General features: G+C 42.4%; 1 protein-coding gene across 1 annotated transcript; it reads left to right on the forward strand.

Annotated features, from left to right (window-relative positions):
- Positions 1-12966: 12966 nt before the first annotated feature.
- On the forward strand, positions 12967-17378 carry LOC131270450 (helicase POLQ-like). Its single transcript, XM_058272433.1, has 5 exons — positions 12967-13318; positions 13403-16014; positions 16656-17039; positions 17100-17234; positions 17307-17378. Exons 1-5 carry the CDS (start codon positions 12967-12969, stop codon positions 17376-17378), a joined length of 3555 nt encoding a protein of 1184 aa, XP_058128416.1.
- The last annotated feature ends 335 nt before the right edge of the window (positions 17379-17713 follow it).

Genomic DNA, 17713 nt, shown 5'->3' on the forward strand with positions numbered 1-17713 from the left:
GTTGGAGACGAGTTAGCAAGTTGGCGTAGAACAATTATATTTGGTGCATGGTATGACCAACAAAAAAGTATATGTGGCCCAGGCGGTAGCTGGCCTCCAAAGTGGAGATATGGGTGATTCATGGTTTGCACCCAAGTATGGCAAAAACTGGTAGAGGTACCTTTCATGAATTATAACTCAAGCTGTATGGCACTTAGCGGGACGCTTGACTCTGGTATGGAATAGTCCTGAGTGGGACTATCAAGGAAAAATACGAACAAAAAATAACCATGCCCACGGACGAAGGTATTAGCGAAACTTAGAGCGAAATTGCGACCAAGTCGCTGGAAATGGCCCTTGAACCAAGTATACCGTCAAGGCGGTACGAGATAGCGAGTTGACGTAGAACATTTATAAGTTTGCCTTTACGAGACGAAAGTTTAGTTATATGGGGCCAACCCGCCCAGGGTTGTCCAAGTCGGTCATATGGCTGATCGAAATTTTCGACCAAGTACTGAGAAAACAGGGTAAGGTACCAAGTACCTCAAATAACTTCGGCTGTAGATGTCCGAGCGAAGCAAACGGCATAGCGTTGGAAAGGTCTTGAAGTGCTCTAAACACCCTGAAAGTATGAGAACGCTATCTGGAAAACTCGTGGAGATATTAGCGAAACATAGGGCCCAAAAGATACCAAGTCGCAGGAAATGGGCCCTCCAAGAACACCCTAAAATCCCAATTACGGCTAAGTTGCAGGCCAGCTAGCGAAGTGAAATGTTCTAGACATAACTAGAACACGTTGATGCGCAACTTTTTGAATCAGAACTTTTTTCGATATCTGGCCCCCAAAGGGGGGATATGGGCGATCCAAAGATTTTTCCAAGTTTCGGTACTTTTTACGGTATCGCTCATAGCTGCGGCTGTATGCAAGCAAATGACAATCTAAGACATGATTTGGAAAGGTATTGAGTAGTACTAACTTACGTTAGAACACAGCGAAGCGCTATCGGTTCATGGCTAGGCCGATATAAGCAGTCAAAAATGAAAAATGTTGACAAAATGAACAAAAATTACCTTGGTACGCGAATAGCGGCCAGGGATGAAGAGGTACGAAGGTAGGGTGGAATAATTATAATTAGGAATTGGTACGATCTATAAGTTTGCCGAAGACCGCAAAGCGCTCAGACCCATAGAAAGTGGCCATTTGGGCCGAACAGTGCGTGCAAAGAGGTGAAAAAGCAAAAATTGCACTTTGTGGGGCGATTTGCGGGGGGAAGGAGGGGTCGGAGGGGTAAATATCTCATGGCCAAAAAGTCTTATCTCATCAAGATCTAAAACATTGCCGAAGACCGCAAAGCGCTAGCTCGCAATCGAAAAATCGCGATTTTGAAAATTTTCTAAGTGTTGGGCCCCCTAAGGAAAGGTAACAAAAATCACCTTTGGCCCCAATTTTGAGCATGAAGGAGTCGTTTCCGAGGCATGGTGTCTTCGGCAAAAAGTTTCATCTACTCGAGTACTTACGACTAGTCAAATAAAAAATTGAGAAACATAAACGGTATGGCTATGCCGAAGCTCGATACACCCGAAAAAATCCCAAAAAAGTCGAAAATGTCGAAAAATGAGAAAACCCTATATTCGTACTCTACTCGAGCCCTAAATATTGAAAAGTGAAACCCGCGATCGATTTGGAACAAAAAATTGACCTAGGCAAACTTGTATGACGGTCCGCACCTTTGAAAAATCTGGTAAGTGTATTTTAGACAGACTCGAAAAAAGTCGCCCCGAGTCCCCTTACGTTGAAAATCCGAAAAAGTCGAAATTGTTAAAAATGTTAAAAAGCCTCTTTTGGTGGTCCATGGCACCACTAGATATTGAAAAGTGAGGTCCGCGGCCAATCCGGAAGAAAAAGTTAGCTAGGCAAACTTGTTTGTCGGTCGATACAAAAAACGGCTCGGTGAGTGTATTTTCGACAGGCTTCAAAAACCAATCCTTTCTCCATACAATTTCAATCGATTTTAAAAATTTCGAGATAGCGCTTTGAAATCTTCGGCAATAATGTAGAAATCGGATTTTTAAACACATTTTACTTTTGGGTTTTTTTCGATCCGTCGCTTGGTTCGCCCGCAATCGCGAGAAAACGAAAAAACACGTTTACAAAATTCGTCCGGAATTTTGTGATCGCCGTCCATACATTTTCGATCGATTTTTAAAATTTCGAGATAGCGCTTTGGTGTCTTCGGCAATAATGTAGAAATCGGGTTTTTAAACACATTTTACTTTTGGGTTTTTTTCGATCCGACGCTTAGTTCGCCCGCAATTGAGAGAAAACGGAAAAACACGTTTACAAAATTCCGGACGAATTTTGTGAACGCCGTCCATACATTTTCGATCGATTTTTAAAATTTCGAGATAGCGCTTTGGTGTCTTCGGCAATATTGTAGAAATCGGGTTTTTAAACTCATTTTACTTTTGGGTTTTTTTCGATCCGACGCATAGTTCGCGCGCAATCGAGAGAAAACGGAAAAACACGTTTACAAAATTCGTCCGGAATTTTGTGATCGCCGTCCATACATTTTCGATCGATTTTTAAAATTTCGAGATAGCGCTTTGGTGTCTTCGGCAATAATGTAGAAATCGGGTTTTTAAACACATTTTACTTTTGGGTTTTTTTCGATCCGACGCTTAGTTCGCCCGCAATTGAGAGAAAACGGAAAAACACGTTTACAAAATTCCGGACGAATTTTGTGAACGCCGTCCATACATTTTCGATCGATTTTTAAAATTTCGAGATAGCGCTTTGGTGTCTTCGGCAATAATGTAGAAATCGGGTTTTTAAATACATTTTACTTTTGGGTTTTTTTCGATCCGACGCATAGTTCGCGCGCAATCGAGAGAAAACGGAAAAACACGTTTACAAAATTCCGGACGAATTTTGTGATCGCCGTCCATACATTTTCGATCGATTTTTAAAATTTCGAGATAGCGCTTTGGTGTCTTCGGCAATAATGTAGAAATCGGGTTTTTAAACACATTTTACTTTTGGGTTTTTTTCGATCCGACGCTTAGTTCGCCCGCAATTGAGAGAAAACGGAAAAACACGTTTACAAAATTCCGGACGAATTTTGTGAACGCCGTCCATACATTTTCGATCGATTTTTAAAATTTCGAGATAGCGCTTTGGTGTCTTCGGCAATAATGTAGAAATCGGGTTTTTAAACACATTTTACTTTTGGGTTTTTTTCGATCCGACGCATAGTTCGCGCGCAATCGAGAGAAAACGGAAAAACAAGTTTACAAAATTCCGGACGAATTTTGTGATCGCCGTCCATACATTTTCGATCGATTTTTAAAATTTCGAGATAGCGCTTTGGTGTCTTCGGCAATAATGTAGAAATCGGGTTTTTAAACACATTTTACTTTTGGGTTTTTTTCGATCCGACGCTTAGTTCGCGCGCAATCGAGAGAAAACGGAAAAACACGTTTACAAAATTCCGGACGAATTTTGTGATCGCCGTCCATACATTTTCGATCGATTTTTAAAATTTCGAGATAGCGCTTTGGTGTCTTCGGCAATAATGTAGAAATCGGGTTTTTAAACACATTTTACTTTTGGATTTTTTTCGATCCGACGCTTATTTCGCCCGCAATCGCGAGAAAACGAAAAAACACGTTTACAAAATTCCGGACGAATTTTGTGAACGCCGGAAACAAAATTCCAACAACATCCCGTCCAGAGCGAGAAGATGCGATGGTTTTTTAGTCAAATCAGGTATGAGGGGAGACATCACTGATGTGGACCCCGTTGAGACGGTTTTCGGTACCGTAAAAAACACAAAATCAAGCGTAGCACAGGCTGTATCAAACCAATCTCGCAAAACAAATAAGTTTTGGAAACGTTATGCGGAGGCCAACAACATCCCGTCGAGAGCGAGAAGATGCGATGGTTTTTTAGTAAAATCAGGTATGAGGGGAGACATCACTGATTTTGGCCCCGTTGAGCCGGTTTTCGGTACCGTAAAAAACACAAAATCAAGCGTAGCTCAGGCTGTATCAAACCAATCTCGCAAAACGAATAAGATTTGGAAACGTTATGCGGAGTCCAACAACATCCCGTCGAGAGCGAGAAGATGCGATGGTTTTTTAGTAAAATCAGGTATGAGGGGAGACATCACTGATTTTGGCCCCGTTGAGCCGGTTTTCGGTACCGTAAAAAACACAAAATCAAGCGTAGCTCAGGCTGTATCAAACCAATCTCGCAAAACAAATAAGTTTTGGAAACGTTATGCGGAGTCCAACAACATCCCGTCGAGAGCGAGAAGATCCGATGGTTTTTTAGTCAAATCAGGTATGAGGGGAGACATCACTGATTTGGACCCCGTTGAGCCGGTTTTCGGTACCGTAAAAAACACAAAATCAAGCGTAGCTCAGGCTGTATCAAACCAATCTCGCAAAACAAATAAGTTTTGGAAACGTTATGCGGAGTCCAACAACATCCCGTCGAGAGCGAGAAGATGCGATGGTTTTTTAGTAAAATCAGGTATGAGGGGAGACATCACTGATTTGGACCCCGTTGAGCCGGTTTTCAGTACCGTAAAAAACACAAAATCAAGCGTAGCTCAGGCTGTATCAAACCAATCTCGCAAAACAAATAAGTTTTGGAAACGTTTTGCGGAGTCCAACAACATCCCGTCGAGAGCGAGAAGATGCGATGGTTTTTTAGTAAAATCAGGTATGAGGGGAGACATCACTGATTTGGACCCCGTTGAGCCGGTTTTCGGTACCGTAAAAAACACAAAACCTTGCGTAGCTCAGGCTGTATCAAACCAATCTCGCAAAACAAATAAGTTTTGGAAACGTTATGCGGAGTCCAACAACATCCCGTCGAGAGCGAGAAGATGCGATGGTTTTTTAGTAAAATCAGGTATGAGGGGAGACATCACTGATTTGGACCCCGTTGAGCCGGTTTTCAGTACCGTAAAAAACACAAAATCAAGCGTAGCTCAGGCTGTATCAAACCAATCTCGCAAAACAAATAAGTTTTGGAAACGTTTTGCGGAGTCCAACAACATCCCGTCGAGAGCGAGAAGATGCGATGGTTTTTTAGTAAAATCAGGTATGAGGGGAGACATCACTGATTTGCACCCCGTTGAGCCGGTTTTCAGTACCGTAAAAAACACAAAATCAAGCGTAGCTCAGGCTGTATCAAACCAATCTCGCAAAACAAATAAGTTTTGGAAACGTTATGCGGAGTCCAACAACATCCCGTCGAGAGCGAGAAGATGCGACGGTTTTTTAGTAAAATCAGGTATGAGGGGAGACATCACTGATTTTGGCCCCGTTGAGCCGGTTTTCAGTACCGTAAAAAACACAAAATCAAGCGTAGCTCAGGCTGTATTAAACCAATCTCGCAAAACAAATATGTTTTGGAAACGTTATGCGGAGTCCAACAACATCCCGTCGAGAGCGAGAAGATGCGATGGTTTTTTAGTAAAATCAGGTATGAGGGGAGACATCACTGATTTTGGCCCCGTTGAGCCGGTTTTCTTTACCGTAAAAAACACAAAACCAAGCGTAGCTCAGGCTGTATCAAACCAATCTCGCAAAACAAATAAGTTTTGGAAACGTTATGCGGAGTCCAACAACATCCCGTCGAGAGCGAGAAGATGCGATGGTTTTTTAGTAAAATCAGGTATGAGGGGAGACATCACTGATTTTGGCCCCGTTGAGCCGGTTTTCAGTACCGTAAAAAACACAAAATCAAGCGTAGCTCAGGCTTAATCAAACCAATCTCGCAAAACAAATAAGTTTTGGAAACGTTATGCGGAGTCCAACAACATCCCGTCGAGAGCGAGAAGATGCGATGGTTTTTTATTAAAATCAGGTATGAGGGGAGACATCACTGATTTTGGCCCCGTTGAGCCGGTTTTCGGTACCGTAAAAAACACAAAACCTTGCGTAGCTCAGGCTGTATCAAACCAATCTCGCAAAACAAATAAGTTTTGGAAACGTTATGCGGAGTCCAACAACATCCCGTCGAGAGCGAGAAGATGCGATGGTTTTTTATTAAAATCAGGTATGAGGGGAGACATCACTGATTTTGGCCCCGTTGAGCCGGTTTTCGGTACCGTAAAAAACACAAAATCAAGCGTAGCTCAGGCTGTATCAAACCAATCTCGCAAAACTAATAAGTTTTGGAAACGTTATGCAGAGTCCAACAACATCCCGTCGAGAGCGAGAAGATGCGATGGTTTTTTAGTAAAATCAGGTATGAGGGGAGACATCACTGATTTTGGCCCCGTTGAGCCGGTTTAAAATATTGTTTAACCAACGGGTAATTTTCCCCCGAATACGAGTAGCCATACGTATGCGCCAAGTGCGCCACAACCGGTATGCAACAGTTCAGAACTGGTTTCTCCTGCAATTTCAATGCCACCAATGAGATAACGGTGACGCGCCAGTCATAGTAGCGGTTCTTTTTCCTTCGAATTCCAGAAACGAATGGTGTACATCGATTGACCCTGACCCTGAAACCAACTTTATATTTCAAGGGCAGTCTCTTTAAAAGGTGTAACTAAGCGAAGTGAAAAACGATCGGGCTGTTGTTTAATTCTTGCTTACGGCTCATGCATGTCTTCAACAGTGGCGCACACTTGGCTATCCAGTGCATGGTACTTTTCATGAATTATCGCATGGGCAGTATGTAACCGAGCGGTTAGCTGGGCAAAAATTTAGAAAGCTTGTATTTGTTTTTATTAGCAGAAATAATCCGGTACATTGGATTCTTTTTTATCTATACCATAAGTGAAAGAAAATGAGGCAGTGAAAGAGGGGAATATGGCGATGACTAAGTTAAAAAATGTTTATTTTTTCTCAAAATATTAGCCGTCAAACGTTTGCGCCGAGTTCACCGCAGCCGGTAACCATACAGCAACCCGTATAGTTTACTCGCAGATTTCGACTTTGCGTTTACGTTCTCTTTCTGGCACACGGAGCAGAAAGCCAGGTGCGCCAGAGTGTGTCTGCTATGAAGTCGATGCTCGCACATGCTGTAACTGATGCACTATGAGGCAGTTGGAGGAAATCCACCGAAATGGAATTAAATACGTATAAAGCTTGCCTTGAACACACTTGATCGTACGCAGAGAAATTATGTGTAACATTCTAGACGGATGTATTTGTTTCATAGTAAAATTAAAAAAGAACATTACATTTATTTTTAAAAGAATACAAAGTTTTCTCACAAACTATTAACCTCATACGGTTCTACTGTGTTTGCAAATGTGCGGAGTTTCCAACGTTTCTGTTCGCACGCTCGTCTGGCTCATGCGTTGTCTCGCTCACACGCGCCAGTTCTTGTGGCAAAACCCAACACAGTGTGAGAGCGAACGTTACTCTGCTGCATTCTCCTTCTCGGTTGTGCTGGCGCGATGCCGTAGCATGCTCTCTCTTTCGCTCGTTTAATGCCACTGGAGTCCGTCCTTCAACTATCGTATTTGCTAAATCTGGGTCAATGACCGTGCGTGCCCTACTTTCGTTGCTTGAATTCGGAGAAAAAGAAACCGTTAGAATGACTTGGTTTATTACATCACCTGTTCTTTCACGGCGTCGCCGTTATGACATTGGTTATAGTTACCAAGGTTCATTCGGAGCTTTTGCACCAGCATTTTTCGCAACAAATTTTTTTTTTCCCCATGACGGCTAATCGGTCGTTTGGGTCGTTGACCGATCGCGGTGTACTCTTGGCATGGCAGAATAAGGTACCTGAATGATGAATTATCGTTATGGCTGTATACAACCGAGCGCCTTGCTAGGCACAGTTTCAGAAAGGTTGTTATTATCTTTTACGGCATAAATTACAAAAACAAAATATAATCATGTTTTCTGGAGTTGCCATTAGGCGCATTTTATGCGAGTACAAATAAAAACCAACCTCGCGCGTGATGATCGGCTGCATACATCATATGTTTCCAAAACTGTTTCGTTCGGGACGGGAGTAAAAATGAGTTGTACTTTTCGTTTAATTATATACCTGCCTGCCAATATTCCAATCAAAAATTAATCTTTCGTTACCTGTTTCCATGAAAAGTGCGCTAAAACTCTACCTGTGTGCAACATTTTGTACTTGCTGACACGATGGGTACAATACTAGCTTGTAGTTCATAGGCGTTTTGAATGATAAAACTTCTGCTGGAACAGCAAACCAAGACAACATCTGTTCGCTTTCAAGTTAAAGCAAAACTTGTAGCACATGTAACAAAATGGACCGATGGTGAACAAGATCTTAGCGTTAACGGTCACAGCCCATCAAGTAAGACATATCTCGCATAGCTGTTAATCATTCCGTTTAAAAATATTAAACGAGGGCGAACTTTGTAACATATTTGGCGTGAAAAATGAGTGAAATCGTGCATGAAGCGTGTGTGAAACGTGAAATAAAACAGCAAAATAAATCACGAGAGCCAGCGAGAGTGAATTCAACGAGTGCGAGTATCGAAGCAAGGAAAAATGAAGCCAAAGCTCAAATTGCTTGAATACGAGCGTCTTATCGTTGAAAGTCTTTGCTTTCCTTGCATTTATTTTAATTGAGTTTTATTTTCGTAGATACTTGCTCTTTATAGATACTCGCTCAGGAAACGCATTTTGTGTTTTAAGTAAATTCTTTCGTTCGAGGATAGTTTTCAACAAAACACATGTATGTTTATTGCAGCTTGACTATGTCAGCCGTTTTTTTATTATGGCTGATAGAACATTTACACGAATTTTACACGACGGCAGATTTACTAACTGCCGGGTGATGTTCATGACTATGATGATCAAATTATTCCTGCAAAAGTTTCGGGCTAACATCACCCTCAAACGAAACCCAATATGTGAGTTAAATCGTGAATGTAATAAAAGTCATCATAAACATCGAGAGCCAGCGATAGCGAAATAAATAATGCGAGTAACGAATCCAGCGAAAATGAAGCCTTTGCATAAATAACTTGAATACGAATGTTTATTTTGTGATGTTTGTTTATTTGCATGCATTAAAAATAAGCTATGTCTACATATGCATGCATTAATTTATTTTATTGCATGCATTAAATTAATTAAAGGCATGCACTAATAAAGTAAAATTAATTTTTCCTATTAAAATAGATTGAGCGAGTGGACGCTTGACGACGACGATGAATTGTCCGGTTTCCTTCGTTTAGCACCCCTGTTGCGTTGATCCAAACAGCCAAAAAGGGTTGCATCGTCCAGCGCCGTCGACTCCGCAATCGGCAAGCCGTCGAAATCACCGGTGCTGCAACTTTCCTGGTCTTCGTCCACCACTTGAGTTTTCGTTAGCACAGCCTGCATGTACCGATCCAGCTCGTCCCACTCCGCCTGCATCTGAAAAGATGAACATGTATCAATATACGCCATAAGTTCGGTGATGTATCTTATAAGGGCGTCGTGGTGTTCCTTCTCGAATGCTGCTTTGCGGACTGTCGGCAGTCGGTGGAATCGCTTCCTTGCAGCCCGGTGACACCTCGCTGCGGTATATGGTGGTTTTTGTTGTCCGTACTTTGCGACGAAGTAATCAATTGTAGTGAGTGGAACGGATTGGGGCTTTCCGTTTGCCTCGTCAAACAGCCGCTTTTCTTCCTTTGTAAGCCGGTGGTTTTCCGAACGCGATGCTTCGATGATATAAGGCAGTTTCGTGGCAGGATCAGCATGCTTCCACAGCTTTTTCCGGTCGGCGCAAGTCAGATTTAAGGTGGTGTGTTGTTTTGTAAAAATATTGTAAGGTGTTATGGTGCGGTTTGCTTTCTTGTTGTATGTTGTTTTGGTTTGGTTCTGGTAGCTAGAAATAATCAAAACAAAACAAACAATACAATCAATGAAAACCAAGGCACCTTTTGGTTGATTATTTAAGACTTACGAATATTGTTGCATTTTTGGTTGTGTAGTTTTCGGCGTCTCGCCCAAACACTCCCGGACTCCTTTCTTCTGCACGATGCAGAGCATTTCGTCCAGCGTCCGATACGCGTCAACTCTCTGCAACAACATTTTTGTCGCCTTCTTTGCTTCTTCGGGCGTATGGTTGCCTACAGCGACGCGAGTCCAATTTATTTGCTGAATCCGGTCGTCTGCTTTCTTCTCGTCCTCCGCTGGCAAAATTGCTCGAAGCTGGTGGACCAAATCATAGTACTCGGCTACCGTCCACTGTTCGGCAGCAACGTTACCGAAATTCGCACATTGTTCGGTCTCCGCCGATCCGAACATATCCTCAGTAGCGTTTATCCAACTCGAGGCCATTTTCTGCACGAAACTTTTTATTTTTTCTGTAGTAAATTGGTTGAGTTTGCTTCTTTCGTCCGTAGGAAGGCGTCTGTAAAATGGCGTCGTTTTTTTCGGCAGGTACATTGAGTCGATTCTCTGTCCTGCTTCCCGAAATGTCAGTTGAACGAAAAGGAATTATTAATTTTTCAATAGCTCACAAACAAAATCAAGAAAACGTTGTTTCTTTCAGCGTAAATGTTCCAGTATCGTTGCGGTCATGTGGAAGAATCATCATTAAATTAAATGTAACGGCCAGAGTGAGCAACTTATTTCAAAACAAGAATAATTTAAAATTTGTTCGTTGGTTTTCATTATTCTCGTTGGAGAACTGAACCCACAATTTGTAAACACGACGAAATGGAAGACAATTGTCGAAAAGTCAACTTCATACGGAATAATTATTTGTTTCTGCTGTAACAGATTTTTTTTTAATTTACATCTGCGCATATATAATAAAAATGAAGCTTTTGGTCTCTAAAATACCATTCCAAAAATATATAATAATACGAGATCGGGTTCTTACAACCAGACTTATTTCCGGTTTTGTGGTTTTTCCGATATCAGCAGTGATGACCAGTACCATGGTGCACCTACGATGAACCGCAATCTTAAAATTATGTTCTTTCAACATTTATCTTTCTCCTGCTTTCTTCGAAATACGTCCTATGATAACGAATTAATAATTTTTCAATTAATAAAAAACAATGTTCTGTTTCTAGCAAAAAAACAAGAAATGAAATTATTTTATTCGTTGCTCATCGAAGACCTACTTGAAGAACTGAACTCGTATTTTGTAAACATGGTTTCATTGAAACCACCTTCATACGTTGTTGAAATAATGGTTCGTTTCTGCTACAAAATACTTTTTTTAATCTGCATCCGACCATATCGAAATAAAAAAAGTTTTCTTGGTCCGCAATTTACCATTCCAAAAATATATAACAATGCGAGATCGGTTGCAAACAACTCAACTTATTCCCGGATTCGCTTATTTGACAAAATACAGCTCACCGGAATCACCTTCGGTAAAGTTTACCCGTAGAAATGTGTTCTTTAATTATACATCTTCAGCCTATTTGCTTGTCGTCAGTGCTCGAACTCGAGATAATTATGTTTTAATTTTTCAAAAACAAAGTACTATTTCAAGCATTAAAACATGAAATTAAATTATTGTTTTTATTGAGCTATGACCACCTACTTGAAGAACTGAACCCGCATTTTGTAAACATGGTTTCATTGAAACCACCATCATACGTTGTTGAAATAATGGTTCGTTTCTGCTACAAAAGACTTTTTTTAATCTTCATCTGACCATATCGAAATGAAATAAGTTTTCTCGGTGTTCAATTTACCATTCCAAAAATATATAATAATGCGAGATCGGTTGCAAACAACACAACTTATTCCCGGATTTCCTTATTTGACAATATACAGCTCACCGGAATCACCTTCGGTAAAGTTTACGCGCAGAAATGTGTTCTTTAATTATAAATCTTCATCCTATTTGCTTGTCGTCAGTGTTCGGACTTGAGATAATTATGTTTTAATTTTTCAAAAACAAAGTACTATTTCTAGCATTAAAACATGAAATTAAATTATTGTTTTTATTGAGCTATGACCACCTACTTGAAGAACTGAACCCGCATTTTGTAAACATGGTTTCATTGAAACCACCTTCATACGTTGTTGAAATAATGGTTCGTTTGTGCTACAAAAGACTTTTTTTAATCTTCATCTGACCATATCGAAATGAAATAAGTTTTCTCGGTCTTCAATTTACCATTCCAAAAATATATTATAATGCGAGATCGGTTGCAAACAATACAACTTATTCCCGTATTGGCTTATTTGACAATATACAGCTCACCGGAATCACCTTCGGTAAAGTTTACCCGCAAAAATGTGTTCTTTAATTATAAATCTTCATCCTATTTGCTTGTCGTCAGTGTTCGGACTTGAGATAATTATGTTTTAATTTTTCAAAAACAAAGTACTATTTCTAGCATTAAAACATGAAATTAAATTATTTTTTTTATTGATCTACGACCACCTACTTGAAGAACTGAACCCGCATTTTGTAAACATGCTGACGAAGAAGACAATTGCCAAAGAGGACACTTCATACGGTAATTAATTTTGTATTTGTTTCTGCGCTTAAAACATATTTTTAATCAGCATCTGACCAAATCGAAATTAAATTAATCTTCTTCATCTCTATTTGACCTATCCAAAAATATATCATCATACGGGACTGGTTGCGAAAAACTCGACATATTCCCGGTTTTGTTTATTTGACGATATAAGCGGCTTTGACCGGGAAGACCTTCAATGAAGTGTATCGGTAGAAATGTTTTCTTTCAGCTTTCATGTTCGTTCGCAAAATGATTAACGCAACAACCCGAAATAACTGTGCTTGCATATAATTTCCGTTCAATCCAAATTTATTATTATCCCCAAAAAGAAATCACACGCATTGTCAATGCGACACATCCGATTCATGATTGTCAAATAAACACAGAGCACACCCATTCCTCTTCACTCGTTGGGGAACTGTAAGTTTGTCAATTTCCTAAGCAGGTGCAAATTGTTATGACGTCATTAAAATTCAGTGAAAAATAAATACAACATCGTTTTGATTAAAGCTTCACATTACTTTAAATTAAAAACAGTACGCCAGCCATGTCAGGAAATCGAAGTTCCCGCGGTCGACAGAAGTTTCCCACAACGGCGAAGAAATGCTTGATTTCACCGAATCAACGTTCGGCAGCCAGGGGCGTAGCTCCAGCAGCGCCGGCAGCAAACCCGGTTGATTTCCGAGCACCGGACACAGCATGTACCAGCAAACCCAAAGATGACTTAAGTACGAAACTTTTGGAGCTAGATAACACGTTGCTGAACGCGGTCGATTTGGCCAGCATCGAGAAAAAAGTCAAGCGTTCGATGCCGCGTACCTCATGGGGCGGAAATATGACACGCGCCGCAGCCGATCAACCGATCACGCCGTTTCGAAAACGTTCCAAATCAGTTGGAGGTAGGTGAACGCTTTATACGAGTGACAATAACGTAGGATTTAAGATACTTTTTACTTTATTTCAAAATTGTTTTCCTGTAACAGCCATTGAAAGAAGGCTTATGGCAAGTCCTCCGAAACTGCAAAAATCAGCTGTAAGTAGTCGAAAGATTTATGTGCTTAAAATGAACATGGACGGTAGCGAGGTGCGCGACGGAGGGAGGGACAGCGGCTGTAATGAAAATCTTACATCAAATCGGTCAAACGTTGCAAACGAGGAAACTCCTCCGGTTCGTCCTCTGTGGTCTGGGGTGGAAAATGACGATGCTGAAATGCTACCATGTGGACAGGTACCGATCGCCAGCCATGATCAACTTGACACGGACGAAATAATCAAGGCTAAACTGAAACGGATCGGGTCCACCAAACCAGTAACGCACGTCGGTGATATGCTGCGAGAGAGTAACGGGTTCGAGGTGTACACAAACCAGGACATCTGTTCGCAGTACATGCGGCAAGACGAGTCCCTCGCTGATGAGGGGGTGGAGCGAATCGTCGCGATCGGTGCATCACAAATAGGTCATCCGGAGCGTCCGTCACATTTCCAGCAGGTAGCCGCTGAAGCTGAACGTACCTTTGAGCTGCAGAAGGTGAGCGAAGCGTTGCGGATTTTTGAAATCTGTGACCGTACGCTGCACGACATGACCAACATTGAGCCGATGGCGAATGCGATAGGCGAGGGAAGCTCGCGAATGAGGACCAGCAACTCGACCATAGCGGCCATCAATCGTGATGAGGGAATTTCAGATCAGACTACAAAGCCAAAGTTCACCGTACCCCACGTATCGTCGCTTTTCCTCGAGAAGGGTCCGTTCTTTGGGCTACCGAACAACGTTCGGCGAATGCTGCGAGACTTTCGTGGTATTGGCGAGCTGTACGATTGGCAGCAGGAGTGTCTGGACTTGCCGGCGATCGACGAGAGACGTAATTTGATCTACGCACTGCCAACGAGCGGTGGAAAGACACTGGTGGTGGAGATTCTTATGCTACGGGAGATTATTTGCCGCCTGCGGAACGTCATGTTCGTCGTGCCGTACGTTTCATCCGCTCAGGAGAAGCTGATCGCGCTCACTCCGTTCTCGATCGAGCTGCAGTTTTTATTGGAGGAGTACACCGGTGGTAGGGGACAATGTCCGCCGCTCAAACGGCACAGAAAAAACACGATCTTTGTTTGTACGATCGAAAAATCGCTCATCCTCATGAACTCTCTCATCGAGGTGGGTCGCGCGGACGAGATCGGGCTGATCGTGATCGACGAACTGCATATGATTGGAGAGCAGCGACACGGGGGCACTCTGGAGATGTTGATCACCAAGGTGCAGTCGCTACGAGCCGGAATTCAGATCGTAGGAATGAGTGCTTCTATCGGAAACTTGGGTGAATTGGCCCGTTTCATGCTAGCCGACGTTTACTGTCGCGAAAATCGGCCGGTGGAGTTAAAGGAATACATCAAGTGGGGGGAAGATCTGTTCGAGGTTCGCAGCCAAGCCGAACGCATATTTGATGTGTTAGGAGAAAAGCGAAAGTTAGAGTTTAACTACGGTGAGGAACTGCGGCGGATCGACGTGGACCATGTGATTGGTCTGATCATGGAAGTAATCCCCAAGGGTTCGTGTTTGGTGTTTTGTCCTACCAGAAACAGGTGTGAAAGTTTGTGCGCCATGCTAGCGGCCAACTTGCCGGATTCATTTGCCCAGCACCGGGCAGAGGAAAAAGCGCAGATTATAAAGTCTCTCCAGGATGACGGGTCCGTTGCACCAATCCTTCCGCATTCGTTTCGTGTCGGGGTCGCGTACCATCACGGTAGGTTAACGCAGGACGAGCGACGTATGATCGAGGATGCATTCCGGGCCGGCATCCTTTCGGTGATCGTGTGCACTTCCACTCTGGCCGCCAGTGTGAATCTTTCGGCAAAACGTGTAATAATCTGCTCTCCCTACATTGGGAGCGATTTTTTTACGCTAAGTCGCTACAAACAAATGGTTGGCCACGCAGGGCGTGCGGGTAAACGCGACACCGGCGATTCCATACTTATTTCCGCCATGCGCGATATTCCGCAAATTTGCGAGATGTTCTGCTCACCACTGGACTTCGCCGAGTCGGCGCTCTTGGAAGACGAAGGAGCCTGCTTGAAATCGCTCGTACTCGGCTCGATCGGGCTCGGTCTTTGTAAGACACGGAATGCGCTTCAAGCGATGGTTGGAAGCACACTGCTAGCGCAGCAAGCGGAGCGACGCGAAATCGATCTCGAGGCCATCACCGATGAAACGATCGTGCAGCTGTATCAGGGCAATGCGATAAAGGCAACGCACGATAGCTGTCTGCGCAATCCCACGAACATGGTTGTACAAATCAGTGCCGCAGATGGACGATCGGAGGAAGCGGTAGGACAGGCGTTCGTTCGAGTACACAAGACACCTTCCCGTCCGGGTAAGGTTTTCAAAACGATCGATCGAACGAGCCCGCTGGAAGTGATCAACCTTGGCAAGGCGGCCATCCGAGCCGGGTTCGACATAGAGCGAGCGGTCCGGTTCTACAACGAGATGCAGGAACTAGGCAAACGACTGTGTGTGCTCGATGAGTTCGATCTGCTTTTCCTCATTCTGCTTGAGGACGGATTGGAAGTATATTTCAAAATTGAGGATTTGATCATTCTGGTAAGTACCCCTTTGTTAACGATAGCAAGTATTGTTTCTTAAACGTTAAGTGTTAAACACCGCAAGTTGAACCACAAACAACCGTGAAATATATTTGTATCCTATTTGTATTATTTGTATGTATTTGTTATCTGAAACTTATCTTTTTCATAGCTCTATAGAGCGAACCACGCTAAAGCATTCGTTTGAAAAGCACTCAAATACCATTTGTTTTGTTCTTGTATCGTTTTTTCAAAATCGAGTAGTGATGGATGAAGTAATTTTTGATGAAATTTTAGAAATGCTTTTTCTAAGAGCGAATCATGGAAGACTGCCTTCTAGTTTGTTCTTGTCTTTTCTAGGTCTTCCTCAACTTATTATTTTTAAAAATAACTATAAAAAAATCTTTAGCTTCAGTTCAGCAAGATGGACGGATTAAAGTTGCTATAATTTCATCATATCCGACTTTCACGTAGCTTTGCAAGAAAAATTGTAAACGTTGCAGTGTAGTGGTTGGACATCAAAAGAATAAACGAGTTTTCAAGTATAGAGGCAATCGTAAAAATGGGTTAGTGCGGTGATAAGGATGTGCCCTTGATATTAAGCATTAAAAAGAGGTTCAATTCAAAAAGATTATTAACTGACTGCAATACTTTTTTCAGACCAGTAAACTCTCGGATGCACTGCGAAAAATCGCCGCAAGGTACAACATCAGTCAAGTGGTTATAGAGAAAATTCTAAAGCGCCGCACTGTACCCGACGAGACAATGTTCCTAATGCAGCGTTTCTTCCGTGTGCTAATCGTACACGACCTTTGGAGCCAAACGGATCTCCAGGAAGTTGCCCTCAAGTACCGCGTGAGCGCGGGGGCGATTCAGACGCTAATGACCGCCGCCGCTGGGACAGCGCACAGTTTGCTGCGGATGTGCGAGGAAATCCCGGAACTGTGGGTGTTCCAGCACCTGCTGACGGGCATGACCAAACGATTGACGCACTACTGTAAGCTCGAGCTGATGCCACTGATGGAGCTGCCATCGATGAAGCTGGTAAGTTGCGATCTCGCGGCATTCGCGTGTGGCAAAATTATAATCGTTGTTTTTTTTCAGGGCCGTGCCAAACAGTTGTACCGGGCGGGGTACACGACGCTCGGCTCTTTAGCCCGTGCCAAATCGAAGGAGCTGGTAGAAACCATCGAATACATGAACTACAGGACGGCGAACCAATTGATACTGAGCGCGAAGGTAATGCATGCATGCAGTTGAGGCTGATTCCACATTTTTCCATTACTACATTACAACTTGTTGTTACTTTAGGCGAAACTTATGGAACAAGTTGATGTCCTACGCGAACAGGCCGAAGAGTATCTCTCGCAGATGAATCGTTGAACTTGTTTTGCTGATCATTGTGGTGGTAAGGAATACCATATAGCCACTCACCAACTCGCATCAGTTAGCTGTAAGAAGATAAAATGGACATAACGAAGGCTGAACTTATTACTTATTGCCAAAACGGAAGCAAACGAGATCTCTTGTTGTTGAATTAAGTGTGTTGCTTCATGTTTTCTTGAGATGAATTAACTATTTTTTACTAGAAAAACTTTTTCTTTGCATTTTCTGGTCAAAAATTTCGATTTGATGTTTTCTCAATTCTATCAAATAAAAGAATGTAAAGTCAGAACGAGGCAGTTGATTTTTTTCGGTATATTTTTTAATTTTTTGGT

This window comes from Anopheles coustani (genome assembly GCF_943734705.1).
Source record: "Anopheles coustani chromosome X unlocalized genomic scaffold, idAnoCousDA_361_x.2 X_unloc_30, whole genome shotgun sequence".
NCBI classification, from domain to species: domain Eukaryota; kingdom Metazoa; phylum Arthropoda; class Insecta; order Diptera; family Culicidae; genus Anopheles; species Anopheles coustani.